Source organism: Rana temporaria, chromosome 4 (genome assembly GCF_905171775.1).
Source record: "Rana temporaria chromosome 4, aRanTem1.1, whole genome shotgun sequence".
Taxonomy (NCBI): domain Eukaryota; kingdom Metazoa; phylum Chordata; class Amphibia; order Anura; family Ranidae; genus Rana; species Rana temporaria.
Genome location: NC_053492.1, coordinates 101,662,977 through 101,682,053, shown reverse-complemented (window position 1 = coordinate 101,682,053; position 19,077 = coordinate 101,662,977). Strand labels below are relative to the sequence as shown.

At 44.4% G+C, this 19,077-nt stretch overlaps 1 protein-coding gene across 2 annotated transcripts in view; it reads right to left on the bottom strand.

Moving 5' to 3' along the window:
* Nucleotides 1-19,077, bottom strand: part of UGGT1 (UDP-glucose glycoprotein glucosyltransferase 1) — a 148,004-nt gene that overhangs the window by 57,508 nt on the left and 71,419 nt on the right. Inside the window, exons 21-28 of one of the 2 annotated variants that reach the window (XM_040348685.1) lie at nt 14,152-14,175; nt 13,767-13,861; nt 6,239-6,445; nt 4,639-4,770; nt 4,398-4,528; nt 3,858-3,953; nt 429-531; nt 230-309 (exon numbers count right to left, since the gene is read on the bottom strand). In XM_040348685.1, the coding sequence (XP_040204619.1) occupies nt 230-309; nt 429-531; nt 3,858-3,953; nt 4,398-4,528; nt 4,639-4,770; nt 6,239-6,445; nt 13,767-13,861; nt 14,152-14,175 (868 nt within the window). The remainder of the gene's footprint in view (nt 1-229; nt 310-428; nt 532-3,857; nt 3,954-4,397; nt 4,529-4,638; nt 4,771-6,238; nt 6,446-13,766; nt 13,862-14,151; nt 14,176-19,077) is intronic. The other variant, XM_040348686.1, reaches the window with a different exon arrangement.

Here is a 19,077-nt window from a genome sequence, read left to right as displayed (position 1 = left end):
TCAAAAACAAAATGCACATGAGCGCAAGAAAATTCCCGGTCACCATTTTTTTTTCTGTTACAACGTGAGGTGAAATGAAAGACTTGGTTGGTCGAATTTAGAAATCAATGATGGCACCGACAAATTACAAAACGCATTAAACTTCTGATATTCGAAAGAAAACCAGAAGCATCTTAAAAAAAACTGTATATGCTGTGATTTTATATCCCCTTTCAATGTGTTTTCTTACCTTTTCAGAGGCATTTCAGATAACCTGGACTGGCAGTTCATAAAAACACGCAAGTTCATATTTATGATTTGATTCAAAACCTGAAATATGGAACACCAGAATTTAGAACATTGCCAGAGGACTGGACTTTGACTGCAGTCTTACTAAAGATGAAAAGTCATTGGTATGGACAAAAAACAGATAATTAATGAGGACATACCAACAATAAAGGAGCAAGCCTCTGTGCAGCTTTCGTCACAGGATCCACAATGGCTAAAACCTCAAAGTACATCATGCCTTCTTTAGGTCTCGTCTTAATGGCACTAAAAAGTAAATGTGAAATGCATGATTTTACTACTAGAACATGCAACAGAGAGAGACAGAAAAGTCTTTAACACAGCAGGGCAGATAAATAAATAAAAATGGTTAGTCATGGTATAGTGTTCCACAAAGTGTAAAAAGTACCATTCCTGCTTTTCTTCTTCATGCTGTGAAGTACAAAGCAAGGCTTAATGTCTAACCAGAACCATGTGAATCCACAGCAGAAGATGCTTCCAGTATGGGGATAAGTCACTGTGCTCATTATAGATCCTGACAGCTCGTGTCAGACTGAGCATGTTTTCTGTGGTATTATGAGCCCACTGTAGGAATAGCGGAAAATAAAGAGTGACTGATGATTTAAACTGATTGTAAAGATTGTAAGTTAAAAACAACAAAACAAAAAACAACATGTTACACTTACACGCTCTGTGCAATGGTTTTGCACAGAGCAGCCCGATCCTCTCCTTTTTGGGTCCCCCGTCGGCTGTCCTGGCTCCTCCCCCCTAACGAATGCCCCAAATAGCAAGCCTCTTGCTGTGGGGGGACTCAAGCAGGCTCGCCCCCGTCCCCTGCTCTCCTCATGGGCTCACTGGCTATGATTGGCAACAGCAGACGCCAATGTCTCCCACTGCTGTGTAAGCCAATGAGGAGCAAGAGACCCGGGAGAGCCACTGCTCTCATGTACATCAGTGGATTAAGGTGGGGCTCAGGTAAGTATGGTTAATGTACCCAAAGGCTGTTTGCCTTAATGCATACAGTGCATTAAAGTAAAAAAAACATCTGCCTTCAGAACCACTTTACAGCAAACCCGTCTGTCTTATTAAACCTTCAAAAATAAACATTCTAAAAACAGGCTATTTTTGCCGTTACCCTTATTCACTCTGTTCTCTGGACCACCCTGAAACTCTCAAAACTTTTCCCCCTTAGAGCCGGTTCACACAGGGGCGGCACGACTTCGGGGGCGACTCGGCCAGGCGACATGAAGACGACATCTAAGGCGACTTGCAAAATTACTTCTGTATAGAAGTCAATGCAGGTCGCCCCCAAAGTAGTACAAGAACCTTTTTCTAAGTCGGAGCGACTTGCGTCGCTCCTATTAGAACAGTTCTATTCACTAGAATGGGACGTGACTTGTCAGGCGGCTGCGTCGCCTGACGAGTCGCCCCAGTGTGAACCGGGTCTTACGAACTACTGTTTACAATAGGCTGTAGTAAATGTAGACTTGTTTGTGATAATTAAAACGTATAAGAAGACAATGTGTGAAATTTGTAAATCATTCACACGATTCACTATATCTACTGGTTCACAATTATATTTATTATGCTTAGAAAATCTGATTATTTTAACAGTTGATATGAAGCTATATACAGTATCTCACAAATGTGAGTACACCCCTCACATTTTTGTAAATATTTTATTCTATCTTTTCATGTGACAACACTGAAGAAATTGCACTTTGCTACAATGTAAAGTAGTGAGTGTACAGCTTGTATAACAGTGTAAATTTGCTGTCCCCTCAAAATAACATACAGCGATTAATGTCTAAACCGCTGGCAACAAAAGTGAGTACACCCCCAAGTGTAAATGTCCAAATTGGGCCCAAAGTGTCAATATTTTGTGTGGCCACCATTATTTCCAGCACTGCCTTAAAGTAGTTGTAAACCCAGGTAACAGAACACCAGCTGAACAAACGGTATGTACGAGCCGTCTCTTCAGTGTATACAGTGAATATCTCCTAAACTATTCAAGTTTAGGAGAAATTCACGGGTAAGCCTCATTATAGGCTTACCTGTAGTCAAAGGTGATTGCAAAGGGATTATAACCACTTTAACCCTCTTGGACATGGAGTTCACCAGAGCTTCACAGGTTGCCACTGGAGTCCTTTTCAACTTCCTCATGACATCACAGAGCTGGTGGATGTTAGAGACCTTGCGCTCCTCCACCATCCGTTTTGAGGATGCCCCACAGATGCTCAATAAGGTTTAGGTCTGGAGACATGCTTGGTCAGTCCATCACCTTTACCCTCAGCTTCTTTAGCAAGGCATTGGTTGTCTTGGAGGTATGTATGGAGTTGTTATGTTGTAATACTGCCCTGCGGCCCAGTCGCCAAAGGAAGGGGAACATGCTCTGCTTCAGTATGTCACAATACATGTTGGCATTTATGGTTCCCTCAATGAACTGTAGATCCCCAGTGCTGGCAGCACTCATGCAACCCAGACCATGACACTCCCACCACATGCTTGATCTCAGGCAAAACACGCTTGTCTTTGTACTCCTCGCCTGGTTGCCGCCACACGCTTGTCACCATCTGAACCAAATATCTTCATCTTGGTCTCATCAGACCACAGAACATGGTTCCATTATTCCATGTCTTAGTCTGCTTGTTTTCAGCAAACTGTTTGCGGGCTTTCTTGTGCATCATCTTTAGACGAGGCTTCCTTCTGGGACAACAGCCATGCAGACCAAATTGATGCAGTGTGTGGCATATGGTCTAAGCACTGACAGGCTGACCCCTTCAACCTCTGAAGCAATGCTGGCAGCACTCATACATTTATTTCCCAAAGACAACCTCTGCATATGACGCTGAGCAGGTGCACTCAACCTCTTTGGTCGACCATGGCAAGGCTTGTGCTGAGTGGAACCTGTCCTTATAAACCACTGTATGGTCTTGGCCACCACGCCGCAGCTCAGTTTCAGGGTCTTCGCAATCTTCTTATAGCCTAGGCCATCTTTATGTAGAACATTTCTTTTTTTCAGATCATGTTGAACTTCCAGTGATCAGTATGAGAGAGTGAGAGCAAGAATACCAAATTTAACACACCTGCTCCCCAGTCACCTTAGACCTTGTAACACTAACGAGTCACATGACCCTGGGGAGGGAAAAAAATCGAATTGGGCCCAATTTGGGCATTTTTACTTGGGGGTGTACTCACTTTTGTTGCCAGTGGTTTAGATATTCATTTCTGTGTCTTGCTTTATTTTGAGGGGACAGCAAATTTACACGGTTATACAAGATATACACTTACTACTTTACATTGTAGCAAAGTGTAATTTCTTCAGTGTTGTCACATGAAAAGATATAATAAAATATTTACAAAAATGTGAGGGGTGTACTTACTTTTGTGACATACTGTATATCTCCATTAATGCTTGTTATGTGTCAACCCTGTTGCTTTTTTTTTTGTTTCTAAAAACTTGATGAAAACGTATTTGATTGAGTAAAAATTATTGAATAAAAATTATACTCCTTACATATAATGCATATGATTACTCTAATTACTAAATAATGTGGCTCTATCTGGAACCATACTGATCAACAGAACCTCACCTGTACTGATCTTCTTTTAGCAGGTAATCAATCCTCCCTTCACCTTTTGGCTGGGAGGATAAAAGAGAATCCACTCTCATGACCAAATCACTGGCACTGCAAGGAAAAAAAATCAAAGCAAAGCACTAATGAACATATATAGATGAAGTGGTGTACACAAGAATTCTGTAACAGAAATAAACATTTGAGTTTATAGAACTTTTCTCAAACTGAGACATACAGTATTCAGTATTCAGCATAAATCTGGATTTATATCTGCACAAAAGCAGATATAGACAAACTAAATTGATGAGGATAGAAGGTTTATAGGGGCATTTTGGAGGGGATTCCAAGAGGATGAGATAATAAATGGAGAATGAAAACCGAGGACCAATAATTACACAACCGCTATTAATATCCAACTTTAGCAGATGATGAGAAGCCAGTGTCTGAACTGGCTTAGTCATGCAATAACAAAACGGAGAAAGAATTCTACAGAAGATGTTGAGGGAATGTCATCAAGACAAAGACAGAGGTATAGGTCACTAAACATAAGCTTACTGATCTTCCTCCACTCCTAGCTTCAGGATGTGGGATTTGATCTTCTGTGCAGAGGTCTTTAAAACTAGGTTCTCCAGGAGATGAAAGTCATCTTGGTTAAAAATTTCTTCTTCCTTAAGGGGTCCAATCACCTGCACCAAAAAGACAAGGGTTTGCTTATACTGGGAAAAAAAACTGTTCTATAACTGATGTTGTGTGCTGTAGAAAGTACATGCAACACTTGTCATTTAAATATACTTACTCTTCCATTAGCAATAATAGCCCGTTCCCCTTTCTTTAGCTTCAGAACATCCCGACAGTATGCAGAATGGGATCGTATAAAATCAACTTTAGGAGAGTCATAGGCTTCCTGGAACAGACCGACATCCATTCCCTGATGAGGGGAAAAAAATAATCAAAATACAGCTAGTGTATACCACCTACATTAAAAGCCTAAAAGATAGTTTTCACAAAGTCTATATGCTGCAAACTCTGTGCCGTTATACACTCCTCACCAGGGGTCACGTCTGTTATTAAAGGGTCACTAAAGGAAAACATTTTTTTAGCTGAAATGACTGTTTACAGGACATAGAGACATAATAGTTAACTGATTCCTTTTAAAAATGATTAAAAATAGATAAAAAAAACAATCATATAATGTGCCTGCAGTGTAGTTTCGTTTTTGCTGTTGTTTGCTGGTTCTCTGATGTACAGAGAGCCACTAGAGGGCAGTCAGCCAATAGAGAGCAGTGATACTTTGTCTAAAACTCCTCAGCACCAATCCAGTTTCGTTTTACACACAGCTCCTTGATTAGTGACCACCGTGAGAAATCTCCCAGTACTGTGGTTATCAGGAAACAGGCAACCAGGAAGTGTCCAGAACAGAGAGGATTTACAGCAACATGAAAGCAAAAACGAACAATGAGGACATGAAACCAGGACTGCAGTAAGGTAAAGGAAGCCATTTAGCTAAAAAAAAAAAATTCCTTTAGTGACCCTTTAAAATCTCAGACCACCTGACAAATGATTTTATCTCTCTTTTTTTAAGTGGTTTCAATTCCTGGAGTTGCACAGTTGCCATTGTGTTTATGCACTATGAGCATTCAGTCACACTCTTTCTGAATTATAGATTTTTTTTTTTTTTTTTTATATATTTTGTATTCAGGCTAAAGCAGGAAAAAGCAGCTAAAAAAAACTGTTTATGCATGTGAAGCTGTTGAACATTTATGGATTTTATTGGCCAGAATATTCATTTATTCTGGTCACTGAAATGAACGCTCAGTCGCTAAGCACATCAGGACCACTGAGGTAAGTATAGTCATTTTTGTTATTGGAAAAATCCTTTAAAACAACTTTAAGCCCTATGTGCATGGGCCCTTATGGTAAAAGCAATATAACATGCTGAAAAAATAAAAATTGGGATCAAACACTGAAAACAGGAAGAGAGTTAGTAAAGTATGGCAGGGACAAGGCTGCGAATGCATAGTGTGATTTCACCAGCTACATTGTCCAATTTAAGTGCTTCTAATGATAAAGGCAATCTATAAATGATATAAAAGATATTTGGCTATTTTCACAGTGCAAGCAGCAAAACTCGAAAAGCACTGCATCCAGAGTATTTATTATGGCAGTAGCAAAGGCTTGGTAATTTTCTGGAGGATGGGAGGACTTTACTATACTATACTATACTATATATTATCATATAGCGGACCTAAAAACTACAACATTCAATATGTATATGTTTATTTTAATATTTAAGGGCTAATTCTGAGATTGAAAAGCACTGAAGTTACATTATGAAGTTCAAGATTAGTGATAAACATATTACTCTTAATGTAGCCACATGGTACTTTTATACATACCCCAACAGCAAATTTAGTAATGTCCTGGCCAGCCTCCAGTGCCCGGGCATTCTCTTCTTTGACGATTTTGGTGATAAAGTTCTTGGCATGGTTAGAGCTTTGTGTTTGTAGAGCTGTCCAGATGGCTCTGCCAATACGGGTGGTCTTGGGAGAGGCATCTACGCTGGGATTATTGATCATGCCAATTCTGACATTGTTACTTGTTTTCTGGAAAGATAAACAATAGAGGAAATAGAAAACGAGAACACCAACATCTCACACACTTGTATTACTTTCCAATGAAATCAGTTCACGCCTTACCAGATAGGGGCAGCTGCAAAACCCATTTCACTTATCACTTAAAGCAAATATTAACACAATAAATGAGATAAACTGACAGCAGAAGCAGCTATAAAAACATATCTGTAACAGCAGAAAAATCGCACCTTCGTGGCTTCTGGAGGCACCAGCAATTTTTGGTAGCATAGACTAGGCACACCCCAACGGTTGTTTGTTGCCATTTTCCAGTTCAGATTTAAATTCAATTGGTTACTGTGGGACACTTTACGCTCAAGACAAATATGCTGAAAATGCTGGTGCCAGGGAGACAGGATGCACTCTGTCTGCCAGGAGAAGCGCAATCAGCAGACCAAAAAATAAGCTGCTTATGACTGTGGAGTAAGGCTGAAAATGATGGGGTATGAGAAGTAAGAAAATGATTCTAGGACTAGCAATACATCATTCAATCTTTAAGTGGGGTTCAGGTACAGAACAGTATCAAGTGCTCCCAAATGTATGCAGACAAATATCCATAAGTGGTAGATGACAGACCTCCTGATTTTCTCCGCTAAATATCTAGCAATTGCTGCTTAAACTTAAAGCAGAACTCAACTGTTACATAAAAAAACACCTGCCAGGGCTCCCTCATCTTGAGACGGTTATGTGCATTACTTACATGCCTGGGCTCACAGGAAGTCAGTTCAATTATTTTTGAAGGCGGACAATAAACTTAAAGATTCCAAACAAAAAAGGGATTTTTAATACAGCTTACCTGTAAAATCCTTTTCTTGGAGTACATCACGGGACACAGAGCGGCATATTCATTACTATGTGGGTTATATGGAGTACCTTCAGGTGATGGACACTGGCAATCTCAAACAGGAAGTGCCCCTCCCTATATAACCCCCTCCCATAGGAGGAGTACCTCAGTTTTGTAGCAAGCAGTATGCCTCCCAAAATGGTCCCCATAAGAGGGGTGGGAGCTCTGTGTCCCGTGATGTACTCCAAGAAAAGGATTTTACAGGTAAGCTGTATTAAAAATCCCTTTTTCTTTCTCGTACATCACGGGACACAGAGCGGCATATTCATTACTATGTGGGATGTCCCAAAGCAATGCTTACAATGAGGGGAGGGAGAACATCTTCCCAAGACAAAAGGATTTAATTTAGAGATATACTTAAATCATAATAAATCCAACTTAGTTGAGAAAAAATAATTTTAAATTTAACTCAAAAGGGAGCCCCCGGAATCCGAGGGTCTCAAACTGCAGCCTGCAGCACTGCCTGCCCAAAGGCTGTATCAGTATTCCTTCTTACGTCCAACTGGTAGAATTTTGTAAACGTGTGGACAGAAGACCAGGTTGCCGCCTTGCAAACTTGAGCCATAGAGATCTGGTGGTGTGCTGCCCAGGAGGCGCCCATGGCCCTAGTAGAATGAGCCTTTAATGATAACGGAGGAGGCAACCCTTTCAAGCCGTAGGCCTGAGAGATTAACTGTTTAATCCATCTCGAGATGGTGGATTTTGCAGCTGCCTGCCCCTTCTTGGGCCCATCCGGTAAAATGAACAACACATCTGTTTTCCGGATCTTCTCTGTAGCTTTAAGATAGGCCTTCATGGCCCTGACAATATCCAAGGTATGCAGCAACCCTTCCTTTCTGGAAGTAGGTTTAGGGAAGAAGGATGGTAACACCAAATCCTGGTTTAGATGAAAACTGGATATAACCTTCGGTAGGAAGGAAGGATGAGGGCGGAGAACAACCTTGTCCTTATGTAAAATAAGATATGGTTCCTTACAGGATAAGGCTGCCAGTTCCGATACTCTTCTGGCGGAAACTATGGCGACCAAAAATACTAACTTCCTTGTTAGTAAAACCAAAGGAATTTCAGCCAACGGCTCAAAAGGTTGTTTCTGTAAACTTGACAGAACAAGATTTAAATCCCACGGACAAAGCGGGGATTTAACTGGAGGATGAATACGTAAGACCCCTTGAAGGAAGGTCTTAACTAGCGAGTGGGTGGCCAGCGGCCGCTGAAACCACACTGACAAAGCTGAAATCTGTCCTTTGATTGTGCTTAATGCCAGTCCTTTATCCACTCCTAGCTGGAGAAAACTTAATACTCTATCGATGGTAAATTTGCGAGAAAGCCATCGCTTGGACTCACACCAGCCTACATAGGCCTTCCAGACCCTGTAATAAATCACCCTAGAGACCGGTTTCCTGGCTCTGATTAGGGTAGAGAATACTTTCTGAGACAGACCTCTACCTCTGAGAATCAGGGATTCAGCTTCCAGGCCGTCAAATTTAGATGCCGTAAGGCAGGGTGGAGGATCGGACCTTGCGATAGCAGGTCTGGCCGTAGAGGAAGAGTCCAAGGGTCTCCCACTACCATCTTCAGGATTAGTGAATACCATGCCCTTCTGGGCCATGCTGGAGCTACCAGGATGACTGGTATGTGCTCCACCCTGATCCTGCGCAGCAGGCGGGGTAGTAACTGGAGCGGGGGAAATGCATAAAGAAGTTTGAACTGATGCCAAGGGCAAACTAACGCATCGGTTCCGCAGGCTCTGGGATCCCTTGTGCGGGACATGAACCTGTCTAGCTTCTTGTTTAGTCTCGATGCCATGATATCCACGTCCGGCACTCCCCACTTCTGGCAGAGTGTCTGAAAGACCTGTGGATGCAGAGACCACTCCCCCGGCAATAGAGTCTGGCGACTTAAGAAGTCCGCCTGTAGGTTGTCCACTCCGGGAATGAATATAGCCGATATGCAGGGCACATGGGCTTCTGCCCACAAGAAAATCAAGCTCACTTCTTTCTGAGCGGCTTGACTCTTGGTTCCCCCTTGGTGATTTATGTATGCCACCGCCGTGGCATTGTCCGATTGTATTCTCACCGGGAACCCCTGCAGTTTGGACGTCCAAGCCCTGAGGGCTAGTCGGGCAGCTCTGAGCTCCAAGATATTGATGGGCAACTGCTTCTCTGCCGCTGCCCAAGTGCCCTGGCGAGTGCAACCATCCAAAATTGCTCCCCAGCCGATCAGGCTGGCGTCTGTGGTTACTATCTTCCAGGTCACAGGACTGAACGTCTCTCCCTTCAGGAGATTCTGAGGGTTTAACCACCAAGATAGACTTTGCCGGACTCTTGGTGAGAGTGGCAAAGGAATCTCCAAGGCCTGAGGCCTCTTGCTCCATGCTGACAGGATGGCTGCCTGCAGGATGCGAGTGTGGCTCTGAGCATACGGTACCGCCTCGAAGGTGTCCACCGTCTTGCCTAGTAGCCGCATACATAGGCGAACAGTTGGCTTTCTCTTGCTCAGAACTATTTGTATTAGCTCTTTGATGGCCTTGACCTTTAATAGAGGTAGGAACACCCTCTGTTGTTCTGTATCCAATCTCATGCCGAGACATTCCAGCTGCCTTGTGGGCCGAAATGCTGATTTGTCTCGATTTAGGACCCAGCCGAACCTCTCGAGGTACTGAACCGTGAGGGCGACTGCTCGTTCCAGGCCAGGAAACGAGTGGTCTACGACCAAGAGGTCGTCCAGGTAAGCTAGGACCGTGACCCCTTGGGTCCTTAGATTGGCTAGGATTTTCGTGAATACCCGGGGGGGCGTAGCCAACCCGAAGGGGAGCGCCACAAATTGGAAATGACGCTGAGCCACCGAGAAGCGTAGAAATACCTGATGTGGCTGAAAAATTGGCACATGAAGGTAAGCATCCTTTATGTCTATGGACGCCATGAAGTCGTCCTTCTGGAGCACGGCGACAGCTGACCGAATAGTTTCCATCCGGAGTGAGCAGACCTTTAGGTACGCATTTACTCCCTTTAAGTCCAAAATTGGCCTGACATCGCCGTTGGGCTTTGGGATGATAAACAGGTTGGAGTAGAACCCCAAGCCCTGTTCCTGGACTGGTACTTCTACTATCACCTTCTGGCACAGCAGATGATTCAATGCCGCCATCAACGCGGCTCCCTTCACCGGGTCGCCTGGTACTCTTGACTCCTGGTAATGAGGAGGAGGGAATTCTGAAAATTCTAGTTTGTAGCCCGTGGCCACGGAAGACCGTACCCAGCAGTCGGGAATGCTGGCCTCCCAAACTTCTGCAAAGAGACGTAGCCTTCCCCCCACCATCGTGGGTGGGGGCGCCCCTTCATAAGGCCGACTTGGGGGCTGGCTTCGCAGGCTTGTGCTTCTTGCCCCCAGTGGCTTGGCCTTGTGGCTTATTGTTAAAGCCTGATCTTGCAGGAGGCCGTCGATACTGTCTGGTATTAGAGGGCCCCTGTCCCGGGGAGGGCTGGCGCTTAAACGCGGGCCCTCGGGCTTTCTTCTTGACTGGCAAGAGAGTGCTTTTGCCGCTTGATATAGTCTGAATATATCTATCCAGATCTTCTCCGAAGAGTCGTCCTCCATGGAAGGGAAACCCTACCAGGAGCTTTTTGCATGGGGGCTCAGCCTCCCAACTCTTCAACCATAAGAGCCTTCTCATATGGATTAGAAATAAGGATAAACGTGATGCCTGCTGGATGGAGTCCTTGATAGCATCCACCGTAAAGCGTATAGCCCTCGGTATATCCGAAAATTCCTCTGCCTGCTGGGCAGGGATAAGTTTAAGCATTTGCTTAGTCTTATCTGATAATGCTTGGGTAATTCCAATAGCAGCCACAGCGGGCTGAACTATCGCCCCTGCTGAAGTAAAGGAGGCTTTCAGTAATGTTTCCAAGCGTTTATCAACCGGATCCTTAAACACCTGTACGTTTTCCACCGACAAGTTAAAGATTTGTTCACATAGGAGATGGCTGCGTCCACCGCCAGGGGCGCCCATCTTTTGGAGAATTTCTCCTCCATAGGATATAAAACAGAGAATTTTTTTTCTTTTTTTTTAGGTGGTAAAAAGACTCTATCTGGCTTAATCCAATCCTGAAACATGACCTCCTCGAGTAGAGGATGGATCGGGAAAACTGCGTTGCTTTGAGGCGTTCTTAAAGAGCCTAAAGCTGAAACCGCCGATACTTGAGGTTCTGGTATGGGTAACTTAAATGCCTCATGGACCATGTCCGTTAAGGCCTGAACCCACAAACGTTCCCCTTGGGAGGCTGAACCAGACCCCTCAGTATCCAGATCCTCGATCTCTGAACCACCCTGGTCCAAAGCGTCAAGTCTATCCAATTCCCCTAGGGAAAGGATTTCTGTGTCTGAGGGTTCTTGCTCGGGTGACGGAGACCTAGTCCGCTTTCTACCCGATATAGCTTTAGCTATCCTTTTTGCCATTCTTTTCTCTAGTTCACCTAAAGAAACAGCAAGAACTCTCTCAGTGACAAAGCCGGGGTTGGACTGACCTGGATCAGCCCCAGCACCAGATCCCCCAGGTCCCATCAAGGCGTGCCCTGATATGTCCTGTGGGGAGAGCAGCGGCATAGCCGTGTCTGAGCCCTCGGATTTTGCGAGGGAATCCCCACCCCTTGTACCCTCTGACCCAGAAGGCATGGTACAACACCGAGGTACACCTGCTATCACCCAGCTACAGACGTAGCTAAGGGGATCTGTCGGTTTGGGAGCGATAGAGACTAACGCCCAAACTGAGAAGGGAGATCAGCAGTTCTTTCCCTTCTTCTTTTTCTTTTTTTTTTGAAGAGGAAAAGAAACCACTCTGTCTCCCACTAAGTATTGCCAATAGCCAACTGCTGAAAAAAGGAAAAGAAAACCTATCTGTAGGTTTGACAGTCCTTAGAAAAAACTGCAATTCTTCCTTTCGCCACCGGGTGTCCTCGGCGTGCTCCGCTCTGTGTCCTCCTCTCCTCTAGCTCAGGATGACACTGAGCTCTTGGCAGCTAATGGAAGGACCTCCCCTTCCTTTATTTGTGATTCGCCGCCCACCGGGACGCGCCCCCACCACGGAAACGGCGCAAAAATCGTTTATATCTCGGGCACGCGCGCCCGTCGGCGGGGGCCATCACACATGGAGGAGGACGGAGCAGCGCAGGCACCCAGGCAGGTAAGCCCTTTAGGTAGGTCACAGACCTCCTTTTAGCATGGGAAAAAGACTCCCCTCTTGCAGAGATCCCACACCTAGCGCCAGCAGCCCAGCTAAACAACACTTACCAGGGAGGTCACATATTACTGGGGAAAAAAGATTGAATCATCCTGTCTCTGTCATAGACATAGTGATTCCTTGCCAATGCAGAGCATACCCAGGCCTGTCCCCCTGTGCACCCCCTGTAGGGAACCTGCTAAGAACCAAGTTCCGCAAGCTCCCCCAATACTTACCTGCTCCATGCCGCAGGACTTTTGCACAGCAAGAGGTCCAATCTTCCCCCATCTCCGTGGGTGGCGTCTAGACCTTCAGGCCCTGGGTTCCTATGAAGGAGCCACTGTCCTGGGCCCATATAGCACCCTGGCAACAGAAACATTAGGCCCCCAAAGGTTTCTGAGTTCTGGGCCCAGTGTCCAGCTCTCTGAACAGAAAGCATTATGGGCTACACCCCAATGGTTTGGGGTCCGGTTGCTGACCACTTTAGCACTGAGGCCTTTGGACAGAACCGGTTAGCCCACCTTAATCCCAAGGATGTGGAGGTAAGCTAAACCATGACCAACACCTAAGACACTGGCGAAAAAACTGAGGTACTCCTCCTATGGGAGGGGGTTATATAGGGAGGGGCACTTCCTGTTTGAGATTGCCAGTGTCCATCACCTGAAGGTACTCCATATAACCCACATAGTAATGAATATGCCGCTCTGTGTCCCGTGATGTACGAGAAAGAAAGGTAAGTATTGCAGAAAAGTTTTTTTTCCCTTTTTTTAATTGTAAAGGAAATTTCCTGCTTGAATTCTGTTTGGCCCTGGAAATGTTGATTATTTCCCCCGACTATCCCACAGCAACTTGTCTTATAATGCCAATGATAACGTTGTCCCTTTTATACCCTTGTTTTACGACGTTATACTGTTTTACTTCTCACTGTTCACTATTTGCAATTGCTGAAATTCAAAGCCACTAGAATGTGTATTGCATCACCAAAACACTCTTAACAGATACCACTTGCCAGTCACGTTTTACTTGAGAAGCTTTGTTACTTGCATTTATACTCATTGTTCGCCATAAATGTTATTGGTGTAAAACTTTTATTGTACTGTGTAATACTCAATAAAAATATATGAAAGAGTTATCTGTTTGAAGCTCTAAAAAATCTAGCCAACGAATACTCTGTATGTACAACTATGCATGGTTCTAACCTGCTCTTTGGACAGTAGAACTTTGGTTTGTGTACTTACCTGGTGTTTAATTGCATCATACAGAAGTTGCTGCCCAGATGGTTTATCGAAATCCCCAACAATCCAGAATGTGACGGGTCTCACAAAAGAGTCATCTGCAACAATTACAGTAAGCCAACATGAGCATTTACAACTTTAAACTGGATAAGGATAGTAGGTATGCTTATTAAAACCCCTCAGCAACACTGCAGAGCTTTGACTCTTAGCATTCTTAGATTATCGCCTATGCTTTAGTTGTGGCATGTTTAGTTTGCCCAGGGTTGGGCTTTAACCATTTGACATGAATATGTATTGAACTGTTGATTAGGGCAGGTCCATGAAGAGCTTTGGATAAATTACTCTCATGCAGAAACATACACTGCATAACTATGTGAATGCTAATTACCATAAATTTCCTTGGATGACATTCCTGGACCAGACAGAAAGCGAGACATAAGAAAAGAGAGAGAGAAAAACATTATCACTGCAACAGGAAAAAAAAGCAAAAAACGAAATCATACACAGATATGGATAAGAGAGAGCACACCAAGAACAGATAAACATTACATACACTATTTTAAAAGTGAATATAATATTGTGCGGGAATTTCGAAGCCAAGACAAAATACACCAAAAAAAGTAACAACAATCCTTCAAGTTCCTCTGGTCTCAGTATTTGCATATGATTAGGGTGTCCCCCAAAATCTAATGTTACCTCCATCTCATAGGGCAGCACTTATGGCAAGGTATCACAGGAGGTACCAGCAGCTCTGGGCAGAGCTTTACAGGAACAATCAGGCACCTTATGGTGTAGTGTACACATTATGGACCTCATTTAAAAAGGACCATGTTATAATCACCTCTGAACATAAACACTGCACATATAAAATAGGATTTTTAATAACAGCTTACCTGTAAAATCCTTTTCTTGGAGTACACCACGGGACACAGAGGCTAAGTCCCTACATAGTTGGTTGTATAGTTCACCAAAAGGTGATAGGATACGGGCTCAACCAATGAAGACAGGCTCCCCTCTATATAACCCCTCCCCTAAGGGAAGTACCTCAGTTTTGTAGCAAAGCAATACGTAACCCAGAAAGAGGGACGGGACCTCTGTGTCCCGTGGTGTACTCCAAGAAAAGGATTTTACAGGTAAGCTGTTATTAAAAATCCTATTTTCTTTATCATACACCATGGGACACAGAGTCTTTAGTCATTACATAGTGGGACGTCCCAGAGCAATGCTCGATATGAGGGGAGGGAGACACAGATCAAGCAAACTGCCATTGGACGAGAGGCCCTATACCACTGCCTGCAGCACACTACGCCCAAAGGCGGCATCCTCATGTCCTCTTACATCTATTTGGTAGAATTTGGTAAATGTATGGACTGAAGACCAAGTTGCAGCCTTACAGATCTGAGCCATCGAAGCCTGATGATTCACTGCCCAGGAGGCACTTATCGCCCTGGTTGAGTGTGCCTTCACAGGAAAAAAGGAGGAATTTTATTTCTTAAACCATAAGTTTGAACAATCACTTGTCGAATCCATTTAGAAATGGTCAATTTTGATGCTGCCAGGCCCTTTTTGGGACCATCTGATAGAAAAAACAAAACATCTGTTTTACGTATCTGAGCAGTTGCTTGCAGATAAATCTTCATTGCTCTCACTACATCTAGAGAGTGCAATCAAAAAGGAAGGCAAAACAATATCTTGATTTAAATGGAACGGTGAGACCACTTTAGGAAGAAAAGTAGGGTGGGGTCGTAATACAATTTTGTCTTTGTGACAAACTAAATAAGGCTCTTTACAGGAAAGAGCTGCTAGTTCAGATACTCTCCTAGCAGAGGAGATAGCAACCAAAAAAGTCAACTTCCGACTCCAGAGAATCAATGGAATATGACGAATAGGTTCAAAGGGCTGCTTCTGCAGGCCTGACAAAACTAGATTCAAATCCCAGGGGCACAAGGGAGGTTTGACCGGCGGATTTACCCGCAACACCCCCTGAATGAATGCCCTTACTAGGTAATGAGATGCCAATGGTCTCTGAAAGAAGATTGATAGAGCCGAGATTTGACCCTTAATAGTACTGAGGGCTAATTTCATATCTACCCCCAATTGACAGAAGGCCAGAATCCTACCAATGACATATTTTTGAGGGTTCCACCCTCTTCATTTACACCAGGAAACATATGCCTTCCAGATTCTATAATAAATGAGCCTGGAGGCCAGCTTCCTAGCATTAATGAGAGCGGAAAGAACCCGAGAGCCCCCGTTTCTTCAGTATGTAGGTTTCAACAGCCAGAGCGTCAAATTTAGCTTTTGTAAGGAAGGATGGAACACTGGACCTTGTGATAGCAGGTCTTGGCGAAGTGGGAGAATCCAAGGCTTCCCCACCGCCATCCTTATGATTTTGGTGTACCAGGACCTTCTGGGCCAATTCAGGGCCACCAAGAGAACCGATATTCCTTCCTCTTTGATCTTGCAAAGAAGTCTCTGTAAGAGTGGAACTGGAGAGAAGGTATAGATCAGGGATAACTGATCCCAGGGAATCATTAATGCATCTGTTCCGTAGGATAGAGGATCTTTTGTCTTGATACAAAATTGTCAAATTTCCTGTTGAACCTGGAAGCAAACAGGTCTACACCCGGGGTCCCCTATTTCTGGCATATATCCTGAAAATGTTGGGGTGGAGAGACCACTCCCCTGGCCATAATTGCTGGCGGCTCAGGTTGCCAATTCTCCACCCCTGCAATGAAGATCGCAGAAATACAAGGAATATGAGCTTCTGTCCATGTTAAAATCTTGTTCACCTCTCTCTGAGCAATCTGACTCCGGGTGCCACCTTGGTGACTGATGTAAGCCACCGCAGTAGCATTGTCTGATTGAATCCGAACTGGGTGACCATGTAACCTGTGTGTCCAGGTTCTGAGGGCTAGATATACTGCCCAAATCTCCAAAATGTTGATGGGTAGGCCCCTCTCGGACTTGGACCAGGTACCTTGGGCTGAGGCTTCTTCCAGAATTGCCCCCCAGGCCAAGAGGCTGGCCTTTCCAAGTGACTGGGAGAAAGGATTTCCCTGCTCGCAAATTATTGGTGCTTAACCACCAACTGAGGCTTTGGCGCACCACCTTCGAACAGGTGCATCAGCAAATCTAGAGCCTGGATCTTTCTGTTCCAGGCAGCCAGGATACTGTTCTGGAGTAGTCGTGAATGAAACTGGGCTAACGGAATGGCCTTGAAAGAGGCCACCATTTTTCCCAACAATTTCATGCAAAGGCGAATTGATGGTTTTCCCTTTGCCCTGACCATGCGGACCAGATCCTTTAGAGATTTGACCTTTGGCTCCGAAAGGAATACGTTAGTTTGGGTTGTGTCTAAAACCATGCCCAAATATTCTACCCTTCTCCGGGCTTTGGAGAGGACTTCTGGAAGTTTAGGATCCAGCCTAAACACTAGTAGCCAGATTCAGAAAGACTGGCTTAACTTTGTGCAGGCGTAGCGTATCGCATATACGCTACGCCGCTGTAAGTCAGAGAGAGTATTCACAAAGCACTTGCGTCCTAAGTTACGGTGGCGTAGCGTAAATGGGCCGGCGTAAGCGCGCCTAATTCAAATTGTAAAGAGGTGGGCGTGTTTTATGCAAATTAATCATGACCCGACGTGATTGACGTTTTTTACGAACGGCGCATGCGCCGTCCGTGGACATATGCCAGTGCACATGCGTCAGATAGAATGCCTAAGATACGTCGAACACTGCCTATGACGTGAACGTAACTTACGCACAGCCCTATTCACGTACGACTTACGCAAACAACGTAAAAAGATACGCTTGTTCCGACGTCCATACTTTGCATGGGCTGCGCCACCTAGAGAGCAGCTTTATATTTACGCCGGCGTATGTCTTACGTAAATGGTGTAAATAATTGCGACGGGCAAGCGTACGTTCGTGAATAGGCGTATCTTGCCGATTTACGCATTTTAGGCGTAAATCAGCGTACACGCCCCTAGCGGCCGGCATAAATAGTCAGATAAGATACGACGGCGCCCGCTGTTGTATCTTAGCTACATTTAAGTGTATCTCAATTTGAGAATACACTTAAATGTACGACGGAGCAGATTCAGAGTTACGACGGCGTATCTACCGATACGCCGGCATAAAGCTCTCTGAATCTGGCTATAGGTATTTTACTGTATCGAGTACACCAAGAGTAGATCGTCCAGATAAGCCGTCACTGTTATGCCCTGCGTCCTTAGATTTGCTAGAAGCAGGTCCAGAACCTTTGTAAACATGCAAGGTGCCGTAGCCAAGCCAAAAGGTAGAGCCACAAACTGATAGTGGCGGTGTTCCACAGCAAACCTTAGGAACTTTTGTAGGGTGGAAACCACTAATCGAATTGTTTCCATTCGGAAATGACGATCCAGAATGGGTCTGACGTCTCCGTTTGGCTTCGGAACCACAAAGAGATTTGAATAGAACCCTGTGCCTTGTTCCTTTAGGGGAACTTCTTTGATTACTCCTTGGGACAGCAAGTGATCCACTGCTTGGAAGAAGGGTTTTCTTTTTAATGGATCTTTGGAGACATTTGGGGTTTAGGAACCGATAAGGTGGGATTTCCCAGAATTCTATTTTGTATCCTAAGGATACCGTGGAAATTACCCTTATGTCCTGGATCTCTGTATGCCAAGCTGCTGAAAACTGCCGTAGCCGTCCCCCCCACTCGGCCGAGCGGGAGCGCCCCTTCATAAGGAAGCTTTAGGGTTCTGTTTACCGTTTTTCTGTACCCACTGCTTTTTGTGACCCTGGGTCTGGTTCTGGGTCTTAGGTTTTGTGGTTGATTTAAAATTCCGTCGCCACTGCCTCCACAGGGCCCGTTTAAAACATGAGTGTTTATTTTTTTCTCAAATAACTTTTTATTGAAAATAATTGCCTACAACATACAAAAGCATGGGATATAGCATAAAGGAAGATGTACAAAATAGGACACAATCTGCATACGTTACAGACCTTCCAGCAATAAAAAAAATATGATTTGTCAGTACACTGTTAAGTAATAGTAAGCACATATCCGAAGTGAGCGTTTATTTTTATTGTTCTCTGGCAATAGTGTAGTCTTACCACTTCAGATCTTCTGGATGTATTTATCCAGATCATCCCCAAAGAGTCATTCCCTATGAAAAGGGAAACAAGCCAAAATCTTTTTACATGGAGCGTCTGCTGTCCAATGCTTTAACCAAAGGATTCTGCACATATGCACCAGTTGGAACGTGAGGTGGGATGCCTGTTGGATAGAATCTCTCATGGCATGGACCGTAAAACATAAGGCCTTAGGC